Source organism: Magnolia sinica, chromosome 11 (genome assembly GCF_029962835.1).
Source record: "Magnolia sinica isolate HGM2019 chromosome 11, MsV1, whole genome shotgun sequence".
In the NCBI taxonomy this organism is placed as follows: domain Eukaryota; kingdom Viridiplantae; phylum Streptophyta; class Magnoliopsida; order Magnoliales; family Magnoliaceae; genus Magnolia; species Magnolia sinica.
This window is the reverse complement of record NC_080583.1, coordinates 3,259,784-3,277,263: the sequence shown is the minus strand read 5'-3', so window position 1 is coordinate 3,277,263 and position 17,480 is coordinate 3,259,784. Positions and strand designations below refer to the sequence as shown.

General features: G+C 40.1%; 1 protein-coding gene and 2 non-coding genes across 3 annotated transcripts; all 3 read left to right on the top strand.

The window, feature by feature from the left end:
• Positions 1-511: 511 nt before the first annotated feature.
• Positions 512-11,080, top strand: LOC131218578 (cold-regulated 413 plasma membrane protein 2-like). Its single transcript, XM_058213189.1, has 5 exons — positions 512-765; positions 3,409-3,516; positions 3,602-3,672; positions 10,604-10,903; positions 10,967-11,080. The coding sequence occupies exons 1-4, from the start codon at positions 596-598 to the stop codon at positions 10,855-10,857; spliced, it is 603 nt and encodes a 200-aa protein (XP_058069172.1). The 5' UTR covers positions 512-595; the 3' UTR covers positions 10,858-10,903; positions 10,967-11,080.
• A 3,835-nt stretch (positions 11,081-14,915) lies between these two features.
• Positions 14,916-15,014, top strand: LOC131219834 (small nucleolar RNA SNOR75). Its single transcript, XR_009158476.1, has one exon. It is a non-coding gene; the product is annotated as a small nucleolar RNA SNOR75 (small nucleolar RNA).
• Positions 15,015-15,247: 233 nt separating this feature from the next.
• Positions 15,248-15,316, top strand: LOC131219822 (small nucleolar RNA Z105). Its single transcript, XR_009158465.1, has one exon. It is a non-coding gene; the product is annotated as a small nucleolar RNA Z105 (small nucleolar RNA).
• Positions 15,317-17,480: the final 2,164 nt, after the last annotated feature.

The following is a 17,480-nucleotide window of genomic DNA, read 5'->3' as shown; positions in this document are numbered from 1 at the left end:
ACAAGGAGAATGAGATAGATCTAAAATTCAAGTGGATCCCACCGTAGAAAATAGTGGGGACAGTGACATCCACCGTTCAAAACGTCTTAGGGGCCACACTAGTTTCCGATCAAGCTGATATTTTTGTTTTCACTTTGTCTATCTCTGTGTTAACTTATGAATTGGTCAGATCTCAAAAATACATTACGGTGGGCCCTATAAATGTTTCAAAGGTGGGTGTGACTGCTCCCACGGTTTTCTGTAGTGGGTCCACTTGAAACTTAGATCTATTTCGTTCTCTTTGTAATGCCATAAAACGATCTCTAGAAATGGTTGGACGGTATGGATACAACACACGCATCATGGTGGGGTCCACAGAGCTTGGTGACGTCACTTCAGTAGCGATTTGGCTACTGAACTTGTCAGTATCCAATCCGCGCCCGAAATAGTCCCTCCACGTGGCGCTCGGTCGAGCATCAAGGGTACAAAAGTCATTTACCCTTATTTGATTCCACCGCGTCATTTCAACCGAGGGAAGAAGAAATACAGATCGCAGGATTGCTTTGTTCTCATTTCGGATATCTTCTGGTTGGGTGTGAATATCTTCAGATCGGGAATGGGGAAGATGGCGTATCTAGCAATGAAGACTGACAGCGAAAATCTGATCGCATCCGATTTCAAGGAGATTGGAATCGCTGCGAAGAAGCTCGCCAATGACGCTATCAAGCTCGGCGGCCTCGGCTTCGGTACCACCTTCCTCAAATGGGTTGCTGCCTTTGCCGCCATGTCAGCTTCTCTCCTTCTCTCAAAATTTTTTTTTTTAAATAATTTATAAATGCTTTTCTCCTCTCGTTTCTACAAAAACTTCGTATTTTCTCCTTTTCACTCAGTCATTTCTACAAACAGCTTCTCTGTCTCTCCATATCGACAAATCTCGTTCTCGGGAATCTTGAGGTTTTTCTCCGAATATTATCCGGAAAATATTGCTAGTAATAAAAAAAATTAAAAAGAGAAATGCTTTAGTACGACTATAAGTTATAGTGCTCCTAGTTTCATCGCTTTGAGAAATGCTCCATAACTCTCCGAGCAGTCTTTAAGTTATAGTGCTCGTAGTTGGGACACTTAGACAGTCCAATACATTGATCCAGACCGTTGATTATATCCAACACACATTTCATGGGCTATTATGCAAACATCACACCATTCTGACAAATATTAACCATGTGATTGATGGACTTTATGGACGGTGAAGATTGTTTACAAAAATAGGTCCAATCAACAATTTGATCCGTTTATATGTTAATAATCCATATGGACTGGGGTGCGGTTTGGGTGGATCCCCGGATCCACTGAGGTCGGTGGATCCCTAACTTGGGGCCCACTGTGATGCGTGTATGTGCCTTACATCTACACCGTCCATCCATTTTGAAAGCTCATTTTAGGGCATGATCCAAAAAATGAAGCAGATCCAAATCTCAGATGGACCATACCACAAGAAACAGTAGTGATTGAATCCCCACCATTAAAAGCTTCATGGGGGCCACTGGAATGTTTAGTTGCCATCCAACCCGTTGATAAGGTCAGAAAGATCGGGTGAAGAGACCACACAAACATCAGCCTGATCCATCATTTTTGTGGCCCACGACAAGTTTTTAATGGTCGAGTACCACTGTTTCCTGTATTATGGTCCACCTGAGATTTTGATCTGACTTCATGTTTGGGATCATGCCCTAAAATGAGTTTTCAAAACAGATGGATGGTGTGGATATAAGACATACATCACAGTGGGCCCCACAGTCAGGGATCCCACCCGCCTCAGATCCACCGCAGCCGCTTCCTATGGACTGCTTCTAATTTGAAAGAATCTATTTTGTCAGGCAATTGTAACTATCCGATCCATGGCTTGGAAAATGTACTATCCTCAGAAAATACTGTACAACAGAAAAAAGAAGAAATTTGGACCCTTTCATGACTCCCTCTCTTTGCATGAAATATCCCAAAAAACTTGCAAAAAAATTCTAAAGAAATAATCATGAATCTTCTAAAATCAAGCTATTCCACATCCTATACCTTTTCCCTTCAGATGACCACGTGGTCATACACCGCCGACAATACTTAGATCCCTACCATATATGTTTACTCTTAAGATAACCTTGATAGTAGAGTGTAGAAACATAAATGATATGAAAGTGGAAGAACTCTTAAGTTCCCTATAAACATATAAATACACTTAAAGATCCCTCTAGAGCGAAGAAACTAGTCGTCCTTAAATCATCTAATAGGTATTCACATAAGCTTAAGGTTAAATCCAAAAGTGATAATGATAGTGATGATAAGGATGAGAAATTCGAAAGAAAAATTAAGAAATTCCTCAAATTCAATAGAGGAAACAATTGTGATAAGAGGGACAAGACGGTTGAGAATCGTAAAGGTAAATCTGTTAAACAACCTAAGCCAGTATAATGTTTCCATTGTGAGGGTTATAAATGTATTGCCACTGATTGCCCTAGCAAAGTAAGATCCAAAGGCAAAGGGTATAACATCAACATAAGATGATAATGAGGAGTCCCAATTCAATTCAGGAGACTCTTCTAGTGTTGAAGACCTTAGTCACTTACGTGTCTTAATGGCTTTCACCATGGTGTCTCTCTCTACAGACATAGTGTAACGCCTCGAATTTCGGGGGCCGAGTAGGTACTTGGCTCCCGAATTCTCACCTTGGATCACCAACCAGTTTTGCTGGACTTGGGGGGCATTTTGACAGGGCTCTTCTTTCATTAAAAAAAGAAAAAAAATATTTTGCTTGATGGTGCCGATTTTTTGAAGATCGTTGTTGGTTATGGAATGAATTGGTTTCTAAAGGGTTTGGCGGTGTTCAAGTTTGAAAAAGCTTGAGTTGGGTCAGTGCGCCACTAATAGTAGAGGGAGACTCATTATTTGCAATAGCTTGGGTATTAGGGAGGTGTGCCCCCCTTGGAATTTAGCCTTTATTTTAAATGACCTTAAGGTCTCGGTCCATGGAAATCAGTTCTAGTCAAATCCCTAGCGAGGCTAATTTTCTGGCTGATTCTCTTGCAAGGAAAGGGTAAATAAATCTTTTCCTTGTGTAAGAGACTATCCATTTCCTTCAATGGATTTTTAATTTATTCCTTTGTTCATTCTTAACTAAATTCTTTTTGTTACTTACAAAAAAAAGTAATTAATAAAATGAGTTAATAGAAAAATACGCAGGCAAGGCTATAATGATGATGAGTAAAACGAGTTGTTGATAAAAAAAAGCTCTCTCTCTCTCTCTCTCTCTCTCTCTCTCTCTCTCTCTCTCTCTCCCTTTTATTTCTTTCAACTAAAAATTAGTCAAGAATTCTCTGAGAATTTTACATTATGCTTACTTTTCCGCTCTAATCCCTGTCTTATATGCCTATACTGCAGATATTTGTTGATCTTGGATCGAACAAACTGGAAGACAAACATGTTGACTTCCCTTTTAGTCCCTTACATTTTCTTTACTCTGCCTTCAATCTTGTTCAACGTGCTAAGGTGATTATCCATACCATTAGTTTGATATCCTTCTTTCTGTCCAACTTGTTTATTCCATCTGCTAAGATATATATGATATGTGCAGGGGAGAGGTTGGAAAATGGATTGCCTTCATTGCCGTTGTATTGCGGCTCTTCTTTCCTCGACACTTCCCAGGTATGGTCATTATCTTTGCCATGCGCTCAATCAGCATGTTTACGATTGTATAAGTCGAATGGTTTTTTTTTTTTTTTCTAACTTAAGTAGTTCATAGTTGGCACCTAATATAATCTTAAACCGAGGGATATTCCTCTTTCTATATATATTTTCGGTTGATAGGATGCACCTTTGTGCCATGTAACTTGAACACAGACATAGCCATTAGAGCTCATCGTTGGCATAATGCCTTAGGGCATAGAGATTCTAGATATCCTGGCCTGAGGGCACATTCATACCGTAAGGATTGATATTTTGGTGCATTTACCCAGATTTTTAACTTGAAAAGTGGGAAAAATTCCTTAGGAATAAGCATTTAGGTGCCTATATATTTTGATTTTGAAAAGTGGGCAAAATGCCTCAAGGATTGTCATTTGGAGTCCTTATCCAGAGATATAACTTGAAAAGTGGGTTGAATGCCCCAAGGATTGGCATTTTGGGCCTTTACCAAGATTTTTGACTTTGAAAGAGGGAAAATGCCTCAACATTTAGGTGCCCCTAACTAGACTTTTAACTTGAAAAAGTGGCAAAATGCCTCAATAATTAGAATTGAGGTGTCCTAGGTTTTTAACTCAATAAGTGGCTGAAATGCTTCAAGATAGAAATTTAGGTGCACTTACCCAAAATTTTGCATTAAGGATGGGCATTTTGGTGCCCTTAATAAGATTTTTAACTCAAAGATGATGAATTGCCTCAAAGGTAGGCATTTTCGTGAACTTACCTAGATTTTTAACTTGGAAAGTGGGCAAAATACTAGGAAGGATAGGTATTTAGGAGCCCTTACCTTGATTTTTATATTAGACTGGGCAAAATGCCTCAATGAAAGCATTTTGGTGCATTTACCTAGACTTTTAACTTGGAAAGTGGGCAAAATACTTGGAAGGATAGGTATTTAGGAGCCCTTGCCTTCATTTTTATATTAGCCCGGGCAAAATGCCCCAATGAAAGCATTTTGGTGCCTTTACCTAGATTTTTAACTTGAAATTGGGCAAAATATCTCAATAATAGGCATGTAGGAGCCCTTATACATATTTTAAAGTTGAAAGGTGGGCAAAAATGCCTATCCTATCTCAAGGATAGGCATTTTGATCTCCTCGCCTAGATTTTTAAATTGAAAAGTTCATAAAATGCCTCAAGGATTGTCATTTTGGTACCCTTGCCAAGATTTTTAACTTGAAAAAGTTGCCAAAATACCTCGAGGATAGGCATTTTGGTGCATTTACTAGATTTTTAACTTGAAAATGGACAATATGCCTCAAGTATAGGAATTTAGATGCCCCTACCTAGATTTTTAACTTGAAAAGTGGGAAAAATGGCTAAAGGATTAGCATTTTGGTGCCTTTACCCTAATTTTAACTTTAAAAGTGGGTAAAATGCCTCAAAGATATTTATTTAGATGCCATTGTCATGATTAGGTGCCCTTACCCTTAATGATATTTATTTAGACCAACTAAATGATATTTAAATGGGCATTTATAAGCCCTTACCCTGATTATTAGCTTAAAAAGTGAAAGAAAACAAAATGGCTCAAGATAGGCGCGCTTAGGTGCCTGTTCCTAGATAGTTTACTTTGAAAGGTGGGTAAAATGCTTAAAGCATGGGCATTTAGGTGGCTTTACTTGGACTCAAGGTATTCTTGGCGATAACGCCACCACTGTTACCTTTTTGATACAGGTTGTAATGGCCGTTATGGTCCCTTTTTTAATTGAAGGAAAAAATATGAAAAACCTGTATTTGCTTCATGACGTTGAAAAAGAAGCCGAAAAACCTATATCTGCTCTGTAACATTGAAAAAAAATAATCTGAAAAACCTGTATTTGCCCCATAACATACCAATATGGGGCTGTTACAACCTTTACAAGGGGCGTAACGGGCTGTTAACGGTGGTTACATATCATTTTTTCCATAATGACTGTTATTGCTGTTAGGACTCCATAACGTGTAACGGTTGTCACCGTTACCTTTATGTAATGGCCTTTACGGCCCCGTAATGGCCCTTATGGCACATCATGCTTGGACTTTTAACTTTAAATGTCGACAAAATGCCTCATTCGTCATTAGTAGGGATTTCGGGTAAGGATTTTTAACTTGGAAAGTGTGCCCATTGCCATAAGAACAGGTACTAAGGTGCCCTTACATGCATTTTTAACTTTAAAAGTGGCAAAATGCCTCAAGGATAGGCATGTAGGTGGCCTTACCTTAATTTTTAGCTCGAAAGTCGGAAAAATGTCTTATCGATAGGCATTAGGTGTCCTTACTTGGATTTATGCCTTGGATGGTGTGCAAACTGCGTCAGGTGCATGGTGTGCTGTAAAGGCCGTTAAGGGGCCATAAAGGCTGTTACATAAAGGTAACGGTGGCAACCGTTACATGTTACGGGGTCGTGACGGCCGTAACAGCCGTTATGGAAAAAAATGACCCGTAATTGCCGTTAACGGCACATTATGTTCCCTATAAAGGCCACAGTCCTGTAATTGTCTGTTATGGGGCAGATACAGGTTTTCCATACTTTTTAATCAATATTGCGAGGCAAATACAGGTTTTTCAGGATTTTTTTTTTTCAATAAAAAAAGAGACCGTAACGGTCGTTCCGGGGGGCGTAACAGCCGTTATGACCCGTATCGTAAAGGTAACGGTGGTGGCCGTTATGACCACCGTTACCATTACAGAACACCTTGGTTAGGTATAAGGATTTAATGCATAGGGGTTTAGGTGCCTTTATCTTGATTTTTAGCTTGAAAGTGGGAAACTCCTTTAAGGATAGGCATTTAGGTAGTGCTTTTGATTTTAGCTTGAAAAATGGGCAAAATACCTCAAGGTGCCTTTACCTTGATGTCTTAATAGTAGGAATTTAGGTGCTCTTACCTTGATTTTTAGCTTGGAAAGTGTGTAACATGCCTTAAGCATAGGAATTTAGTTGCCCATGCCTGAATTTTTAGCTATAAAACTAGGCAAATGCTTCAAGGATAGTCTTGTAAGTGTGCTTATTAAGATTTCTGACTTGAAAAGTGGGCAGAATGCCTCAAGCATGAATTTAGGTGTCATTATCGAGATTTTACTAGAAAATGGGTGGAATGCCACAAGGATTGGCATTTAGTTGGCCTTACTAAGATTTTTCATAACTTTATGTGTGGGTAAAATGCCTCAAGGATAGGCATTTATGTTCCCTTACATGAACTTTGAACTTGAAAGGTGAGCAAAATGCCTAAAGGATAGGTATTTGGGAGCCATTTCCTGGATTTCTGACTCTAAAAAGGACAAATTCCTCGGGGATAGGCATACAAGTGCTTGTACCTTCAACTCTAAAAGTGGGAAAAATGCCTCAAGGATAGGAATTTGGTGCCATCATTTGATTTTTTACTCTAAAAAAGTGGGCAAAATTCATCGAGAATAGGCATGTACATGGTGTGCCGTAACAACCATTACGAGGTTGTAAAGACCATTATGTAAAGGTAATGGTGGCAACTATTACACGTATGTGGTTGTAAGGACCGTAGTGGTTGTTATGGAAAAAAATGACTTGTAACGGCCGTTACAACCGTAATGGCCCGTTATGCCCCATGTAAAGGCTGTAACAACTCTGTAATGGTGCATTACGGGGATGATAATGTTTTTCGGATTTTTTCAATAAAAAAAGAGAGACCATAATGGTAGAAACCATAATTGCTGTTACAACTTGTATCATAAAGGCAACGGTGGTGGCCATTACGGCCATCGTTACCGTTATGGAATACCTTGGGCATGTAGGTGCATGTACTTTTACTTTTAACTCTAAAAGTGGGAAAATTGCCTTGAGTATAGGCATTTGTTGCCATCACTTGATTTTTTACTCTGAAAGTGGGCAAAATTTCTCAAGTATGGGCATTTAGGTGCCTCACGTATATTTTTAACTTGAAAAATGGGCAAAATGCCTAAAGGATATGCATTAGGTGCCCTTTCTAGGATTTTAACTTGAAAAAGTGAGAAAAAATGCCTCTTAATGCATTTAGTTGCACAATCACTGAGATTATTAACTTAAAACATTTACAAAATGCTTTAAGGATAGGCGTTTAGATGCCGTTACTGAGATTTTTAACATGAATAGTGAGCCAAATGCCTCAAGGATAGGCATTTAGCTGCCCAAACATGTATTTTTAACTTGAAAAGTGGCAAAATGACTCAAGAATGGGCATTTAGGTGCCCTTACCTGGATTTTAGCTTCAAAGGTGGGCAAAATGCCTTGAAGGGCATTTAGGTGCTCCTACCCTGATTAATAGCTTGAAAGGTGTGCAATATGCCTCAAGGATACACATTTAGATGCCCTTATCAAGATTTTTAACTTGAAAAGTGGACCAAATGCCTTAAGTAAAGGCATGTAGGTGCCAAAATTTTGATTTTTAACTTACAAAGTTGGCAAAATGGCCTAAGGATGGGCATTAGGTGCCCTTATTTGAATATTTATATTTAATTGTGGTCAAAATGCCTAAAGAAGACACATTTATTTGCCCTTACCTGAATTTTTAGCTTAAAATATGGGCAAAATGCTTATAGGGGAGGTGTCATGGTGCCCGTAGCTTGAAAAGTGGGCAAAATGTCTTAAGGTTAGGCATTTAGATTCCCTTCTTGAGATTTTTAAGTTGAAAAGTCAGTTAAACCCCTCAACGGTAAGTAGGCGAAATGCCGTTAGGATAGGCATCTAGATGTCTTCACTGATTTTTTAAAACCCAAAAGGTGGGCAAAATGCCTCAAGGATGGGCATTTAGGTGCCTTTATCTAGAATTTTATCTTGAAAAATGGGCAAAATCCCTTAAGGTGATGCATTTAGGTGCAATCATCAAGATTTGAATTGAAAAGTGGACAGAATGGCAAGAAAGGCATTTAGGTGTCTTCATCGAGAATATTAACTTGCAAAGTGGGAAAATGCTTCAAGGATAGGCATTTAAATCCCCATACTGAGGTTTGTGAAATTAAAAGTGGGCCAAATGGATCAAGGATAGACTTTACATACTTGGTCTCCATTGCAGATGGCTAACCAGTACATGTCTTGGTCTCCATTGCAGATGGCTAAACCATCTTATTCTACTTTCCATCATCTTATTTCCTACTGGTGCTTCTCCCTAGTTCCCTTTGACTTCATTAGCTTCTAATTTTTTCTACTTATCAATCTCAACATCTCCATTTCAGCTACACTTGTCCTATGAACATGTTCCTCGATTGTTCAACATTTTCTCCCATATGCTATAAAATTTCCACTTTAGTTTTATTGGTATACAGTGATCATGTAAAATGGTGAGGCACATCTCCACTTCATCTACCCAACTAATTCTATGAGTGACATCCTCCTCAATCTCTTCGCTCTTTTGAGTTATCAACCCAAGATATTGAAAATGATCATTTTGGGGTACTTGTTCAGCAATCTTAGGGCCCGTTTGGATAGTCGGAAAAGAAAAGGAAATTGTAATGATTGTCAGATGGTGATTTCACAAGATTTCTATTAGCACTATTGAAATACAGTTTCCCATGGATTGCATTTTAGGGGCCTTGTTTGGAATCTGGATTTCAGGGGAAAATCTCATAAAACTCTCACCATTTTTACCTTGAATCTTGTGCATGAGAATTTGACTATGGCGTTTGGGCGATGATCGCTTTTTGCAATGTAATATATTTTTTTTACTAACCAAACATTGTGAAACATCCCATCATGGAAAAAGTCATCCGTTTTCTTTTCTTTTCTTTGCCTGCTATCCAAACAGGCCTTTAACTAATTTCTTGTTTCTACTTCTATTGTTACTAAAATTGCATTCTTCATATTCTGAATTAATTATTTTTTTTTAGTAATTTTCATGTTAATATCAGGATAATTTGCAATAAAATTGAAAACCTCAAATATTTTGAAAATATCATGATATTTTCAAAATCTTAGCCAGTTACAGTGGAACGTCCATATGCTGACATGGAATTTAGGTGTGCAAGCCATACTTGCACAGAAGACTACTTAGGTTCTCTGGCTCCTACTTTCACAAATATATCTCCATACTTGGACACTAAATGCAATGAAATAGCTTACTTCCTATTTTCCGTTGCTGCTCCCACTCTGGCCTCCCTATGCTTATTATAGTAACTCAAGGTGCAAACAGACCCATGCATGGAAATACATATGACTTAAGAGGAATTATATGATGCGTAGTGTTCACAACTTTTCAGTTTGTACAAGTGGAGTCCATGTCCATTTGATCTAGACTGCTGATACGATGGGCCCATCAGATGATTGTCAATGTGCGAAATATCCCAGATGTGACAATCCCAATCTATTGGCTGCCTGCAACTAAATGGCTAAGAAAGGGAACAGTAGTAACTGTCCACCTTGTACCTAGAAAGGGAGAAGTGGACAGTTAATACTATTCCAGCATGAGCAAGGATTGAAACTTGGTTTCAGTGTACTGTATTGGTCACTACTGAAGCCAGGTAGTATCGCCCTGTTGTGGGCTGATACGGCCGATTTAGCTGTATCGTTTATAGACAGAACCAATTCGTATCAGCTGATGCATGGGTTTCAGTGTACCATATCAGTCAAAATTGGTTAATATCAAGCAATATGTACTGGTTTCAGACGATAGTTTAAAACTTGAACCTGGGAGGATGTTGGGTCATGGTCCTCCATAGAGTGTGGTCCATTGCATTGACAGTCCCTATCAATAAAACATGAGGCCCTCTTGTAAAAAACTGAGGTTGGAAGGATGCTGTGCATACCATTGGGGTTAGGATCATTTACCTTGTCTATAAAAATGTGTATGCACACACTATATATGCCAGCATGCCGCTTGGCATAATAGAAATACATCCATTCCTAATGTATTCGTACACTTGCATTAACTGCTGCTGACTGTGATCATAAAAATGGCAATGGGTGCAGACTGGTTAGAGATGCCTGGATCGTTGATTCTTCTTCTGGTGGTTGCACCGAGCCTTTTTGCCCACACATTCAGGGATGGCCTGGTGGGTATCATTATATGCCTGTTCATCGGCTGTTACCTGCTGCAAGAGCACATCCGAGCATCTGGCGGGTTCCGGAACGCCTTCACTAAGAGCCATGGCATCTCTAACACCATCGGCATCGTCCTCTTGTTTGTCTACCCTGTCTGGGCCCTGGTACTTCATTTCCTCTGAGTGTCTTCTGCAGCCGAACCTATGCCTTCTTATTTTCTGGTTTGCAGTTTGAATGTTTCTGCCGCAGCTAGAAATGCTTTTGCTTCATTTGTGCCATTTGTTTGATAAGACCTGCGTGTTTTTGTTGTTGTTGTTGTTGTAGTACTTTTAGCCCAGCACTAGATGCAGTTTAACATTGTATGCAAACCATGATGCTAAAAGTATGGTATTATTTGGTGGGCCACTTTGGTTTTGGTGGGTCATTTGATTTGTGCTGCAGAATAAGGTTGGCAATGTGCTGGGCCTGGTCCAAGTAAAATCAAAATTTTGTACGGAGCTGCCCGATGGCCGGCTTGATCAGTTAAAAAATTCAGTTACGGCCTGACCCATTGCCTGGCCGACTCCAAACGGACGGTTGGTATCAGTGCGCGAAGTGCCATCATAATATTTTGATGTCGTGTCAGCGGTTGTGTGAGCTGAAATGTGCAGCCCAACGGATCATTAGATTTTCTTTAGAAGCACTTGAAGTTGGGAGGGGTGAAGCACTCTTTAATCTCTACAATTGAAATGTGACATGTGCATTTGTCTCCAGCACGGTCCACTTTTGCTTGGCCATCATCCAAAATTTGACTTGGAAGCCATGTAGGTGAATGGTTAGATAACCAACCACATGAGGGACTAAGTAGATGGATGGTCTGGATTACCAACCACGTGGCCCACCCTCTGTGGAATGGGTGTCAACAATTATACAGCTGTTTGTGGTGTATTCCATATGTTTTGCTTCCTTTAGGAATCCATATTAGTCAATCTTGTACGCTTGGAATACGTCTATTATAGATCCGATGGGGCAATCCATACCGTTCTGGAGACAATAGTTCGGTTGTGCAGACGGTCCATTAAGGATGATCAGAAGCATTGATCAGGTGGGCCCTGAGGTATGATAGACAGTGAGAATCATGTTCTATTGACTGGTCTTTGGTCATCGCATCAGCTTTTATGGATCTCATACGTACATCACGGTAGAGCCCACACAACGTTGACACCCTAATAAAGGTTTTGTACGGTGCAGATCCGTCGTGGGTTTGTACTCTCCACAATCACACGGATCAAGCGATCTCAATCATCGAATTAATGGCCATCAAGTGGACGGTCAAAAGTGCAATGGTGTGCGGTCCAAATTCCGAGGGAATATCTGATGGTTGATATTATCTTTCCACTTGGTTGGCGGTTTGGACGTTCTGGATTGCGTTGCAAGTATGCCATGTGTGCAGTACAAGAGTCACCACCATTTTAAAATGGTGTTGAACTAACGTAGCAGTCTAGCAAGAAAGAAAGAAGAAAAACTGCCTACAATCGATGGCTGTCAGTTATCCAATCAACATGGGTCCACATAGTGGTCCTTCGGTTCAGTCGTGCTGATTGCCTTGCTTGCGGCGGAAATCGATCATTGTGCATAGCAATGATTCACTATTTTGTAGTATGCGTCTGCCTCGTTCGCTAAAAGGTGGCAACCCATCCACTGTACGTCGCATGTATGCATATCGATCCAAAGTGCAAGGGATGGCCTCCTACGATGGATGGCACGGGAGGACTCGACTCATCCGACTCGATCCAAACTGAACGGGTGAGTTGGTCCGAACCGAGTAGGCTTCACCCAATTTGAACTCAAACTGAGTGGAGTTTAAGTTACCCAGTAACTCGACCCGACTCGGTCTGAAACCGACTCTCAGATGTGTGTGGGTATATATATATATATATATATATATATCATAAATTTTAAGTATCTTTGAGCCTATATGTTGCACCCGACCACACCCCAACCTGATCTCAAGCTCTCTCTTCCTCGTCCTCATCCAAACCCAACAACCATCCAACACTATCACCACACTCCTCTTTTTCCCTCTTACTCTTTTCTTCCAAGCCTAGCAGGACCCACCACCCTCTCTCTCTCTCTCTCCCCCCTCCCTCCGTCTCTCCGAATCGGTACCAACTTGAACTGAAATGGTACTTTTTATTGGATTGGACTTGGTCCAGATTAGTCCAAGACAGACCTGAATTCACATCGGTTCACCTATGTTTGATTTGGTACTGAGTCGAGTCGAGTCAAACCGTAACTCTGTTCTGCTGGACTCGGGAACGGATTGGCTACTCCTGCCACCAGCCCCGTGGCTGGTGGTCGGTGCTCTGTGGGCCCCACCATGATGTATGTGCTTCAGACATTTCGTTCATCCATTTTTAAAGATCAGTTTAGGGCTTGATACCAAAAATTATAGGAATATAAATATCAGGTGGACCACACCACAGGAAAACAATAGTGATTGGATATCCATTATTAAAATCCTCCTAAGGCCCACTGTACTATTTATTTGACATCCAATCTGTTGATTAGGTCATACAGACCCAGATGAAGGGAAAAAACAAAGATCAGCTTGATCCAAAACTTTTATGTCTCCCAAAAAGTTTTTAATGGTCGAAGTTCATTCAACACTGTTTTCTATAATGTGGTCCACTTGAAATTGGAATATATCTCAGTTTTTTTTCTCATACTATAAAATGATCTATAAAACTAGATGGACGGAATGGATGAAACAAATACATCATGGTGAGGCCCACAGAGCACCGACCACCAGCCATCGGCTGGTGGCAGGGGGAGTAGCCAATCCGTTTCCACTGGACTCATGCCTAGCTCTACCAAGGGTGATACCAACCGTTGGTACGGATGGTCTACTTGAGTTGCAACTGCATGAACGGTGAGAAGGGAAAAGTCAGAGGTCCAACCTCACCAAGAGAAATGAGATGGCTTAAGATCATCATCGATGGTTGAGATATTCTATTATGTTACATCCACAGTAGGGCCCGTATATTTCTACGCTTCCAAAGGGGGAGCATTAAAATGTGGCAAACATGCACAGTAAAATTTCCACATTAGCTATCGTACCGTTGACTCACCCAAACCCTGATACGGAGCCGCACTGATGCACACCTAGGGATTTCTAACGCGGATCGCGCGAATGAGATAAAGAAGAAACCTCGCGGAACGGATTCCAACTTGGCCACGTATGATATATCTACACCATTTATCCTGTGGTACCACTTACGAAAAGTACTATGACACAAATGGACCACCATCAGAGGAATGACTAGTGTAATTAAACGTAGATCGTTTGGTACTTATATTATCCGTCCATTTCTCTTCAAAAAATTTGGCCATTCAGTCACAACACTGACCTGAGATCTGAAACAGGCCACTTCCACGGCGTTCCCTACCCATTAGATAGACGGTCCGAATCTGTCACACGTGTAAGCTTCTAGCAAGACTATGGCGAGCTACTTTACAAATGTCGTCAGCATCAGTGCCGTTAGAGGTGCTTACGCCCATTCAAGGGCATTTTCGTTATTTTCAACGATGAAAAAAAGAGAAATCCTAAACCCTAACGGAGTTATTTTTGATACTCCTCTAGACTATGGTAGATGGTACTCAAGCATTAAATGTAATCTATTTAAATAAAAATAAACCGTCCAAATAACATAAACCTATACAGATAGAAAACAAGCCTAAAAATAGTATAATCCTAATGATTTAACTTCTGATTTTTAAATTTTTTTAATTAAATTGGAACCGTAGAATATTTTCATCTAATCGTCCAATCAGATATCAACTAATCAAATATATAATATATATAAATTTGTATATTTATTTCAATATAAACCATCTAAAGCATATCCCATTATATGGACAGTTGATTAGACTTAAAAATATGACACGTATGCTATTTTTGAGTGGCTACGTATGATGAAATATACTACTCCAGAGTAACAAAGTTTTACTGAACCCTAAATCAACATCTCCTTTATAATGACGTTGCAATAGGCAATAGCTGTTCCGCACTCATCCGTAGCCTCTCTCCCTCTCTCTCTCTCTCTCTCTCTCTCTCTCTCTTCAAATGGATTTTCATGGCAATCATTTCGCTTTCTCTGTCTCTCGCTGGGAATAGATTTTCTGGGCAATCATTTCTCTTCTCTCTTGTCATTGAAATCTTCTTGAATTTTCGTTGGCTTCTGAAATCTAGTTTTGGGTTTTTCAGTGATGAAGAAATGATGACGAGTCCGATGGAAATAAAAATCTCATTTTTTTTCCAAAGCTCGTGAGGACAAATCGAGGCATTTGTCTGAGAGAAACCCTCTTCAGATTTCCTCAAATTTACTAAAGAGGTTTTTTCTTCATCTTTTTTTTTTTTTTTTTTAATTTCTTTTGTTGGGTCTGTTTGTTTGCACCCAATATCTTAAAATTTCATGATATTTTACTCCAAATTAAACTGAAATATCATGAAATTTGATATTTTGTGCAGCCAAACGCATACTTCGATATTACACACACACACACACACACACACACACACTTTCTAATTCTGGGGCATGATGATGAATAAAGATTATTCTGATATTTCTTGATTGAAATAAATCCTCCTACTCATTCTGAGTGCCTCAGATCTCTCTCTTGATTTTGATGAATTTCATCACCCTCATTTTGTTATTTTATTTTATTTGAGAGATGTTCTTATACAACTACAAGACTTGTTTCCCGTCCACGCATCACTCGTGAAGAAAATCTGAGCCGTCCAAAGGGTTGGCCGCAAAGAAAAAGTCGCAAGCGTCAAAAACTGGGCCAGTCCAGTCATTATGTGGGCCCCACTCATACATTTAGTTAGACTATTGGCTGTCCATTGATTTCGCTGATGAGTGGATGGTGAAGAAAGCATTCTATCTCGAAGTTAACAAACTAGGTTTTTTGTTTGTATGTGAAACGCATTCTCTTACGCAAGAATCAAGCCGCTTTCACATTGGAGGCTTTTTATTTTTATTTTCATTTTTTCTTTAATGGTTTTAAAACCGTCCATTCTCTTCAGATGGGGTGGCCCACCTGATTTGATATTATGATTATATTTTCGGTGATATTGCGTGTGCGCTAAGGAAACGCATTTTTTATTTTTTAATTTTATTTTTAAATTATAAAAAAAGGGGGTGAATGGATCGGCGAAGGAAATGTGGCGATGATGATAAAGATCTGCATTAATTACATGTGTTGAGGAAAATCCTGTGATTATGCGTTCAAGCACTTTTGAGCTGCATCTCTCTCCCACTCTCTTTTTTTTTTTTTCGGGGATCTTATAATTTTGGCCATTCATTTGGTAGGCGTGAATTGGATGGTGAGGATTGCTTGATTAGTGTTATTCAACTGGGTTGTTTCATCTAGCCATTGGCCTTGTACACTAGTGGATGTGATGCTACCATTCATTCTTACAAAACGGTTGTGAACTATCTTTTCTATAGAAATGGGCTGAATCTGGACCATTGGTATGTCGTGGCCCACTTGGGTTGTATGATAAGCTTAGCCTACAATGCAATGCGTTGGACTTGTGTTCTTTTCGGCAGATCAAAAACTCAGGTGGGCCTCACGGTGTAAAATCTATAGCCCATACAAGATCTAGAAGGTCTCGTAACGGTGGGCTTCAACATTCCAACTGTTAGCTGTGTTACGGCTTACCTTAGGTTTTTTGTTCTCCATGAGAATATGATGACGCACAGATGATGGACGGATTGGATTCCACGCCCACATCACAGTTGGTCCCGCACAATGCTTTGAATGTTAAACCGAACGTACAAAGCTTTGTACTGCATCCGATGGACCATTTTCGCTTGGAAACCTCGCCCTTCCTTTCTCCTCGAACACCAGCCGGCCAGCTGCTGTCAAAGCTCTGTGGGCCTCACCATGATGTATGTGTTTTATCCACGCCGTCCATCCATTTTCCAGCTCATTTTAGGGCATGGGCCCAAAAAATTAGGTAGATCTAAACCACAGGTGGACCACACCACAGAAACAGGCGTTGAGTGAACTCCCACGGTTAAAAACTTCTCAGGGTCCTAATGTTTATTTGTCATCCAACATTCCAACATGTTGATTAGGTCACGTAACCTTGGATGAAGGAAAAACCACAAATATCAGTTTGATCCAAAACTTCCGGCCCTCAAGAAGTTTTTAACGGTAACAGTTCAAACCCCACTGTTTCCTCTGGTGTGGCCCACTTGAACTTTACATCTGCCTCGTTTTTGGGTTCATATTCCAAATGGGCTGGCAAAAATGGATGGACAGCCTGGATAAAACACATACATCATGGTGGGGCCCACTATGGCTGGTGTTGGGGTCATTAGTCAAACCGCGTCCTGTCTTTCTAACCTGTGGGGCCCACCGTGGTGCCTGTGTTATATCCAGTCCTGTCCGTCCACATGTTGTGCCAGCTTTAAAAAAGACAAAAAGGAGATGGGTTAGGCTTTAAAAAATCAACGCCAGAAAATCTAGCCGCAGACGGTTCGTGGTCCTAGCTACTGTCTGAACTTAATAGGCTGGCAGTCTGAAAACTTCCAATTAATGGTTGACATTCAATGAATAAATATTGCTCACTGACCATCCACAGTACGGACTAGCAGATGAACGGTCTGATGTTATACGAGTGCATCACAAATGTAAGAATCCAGAGAACCCTTTATTTTATTAGCTCATTAGAGTTAATCATCTATGTGGGGCCCTATCGTTGAAAGCATGGGTTGGGATGTCATTCCAGAGAAATTTGTCTTTGATGTAAATT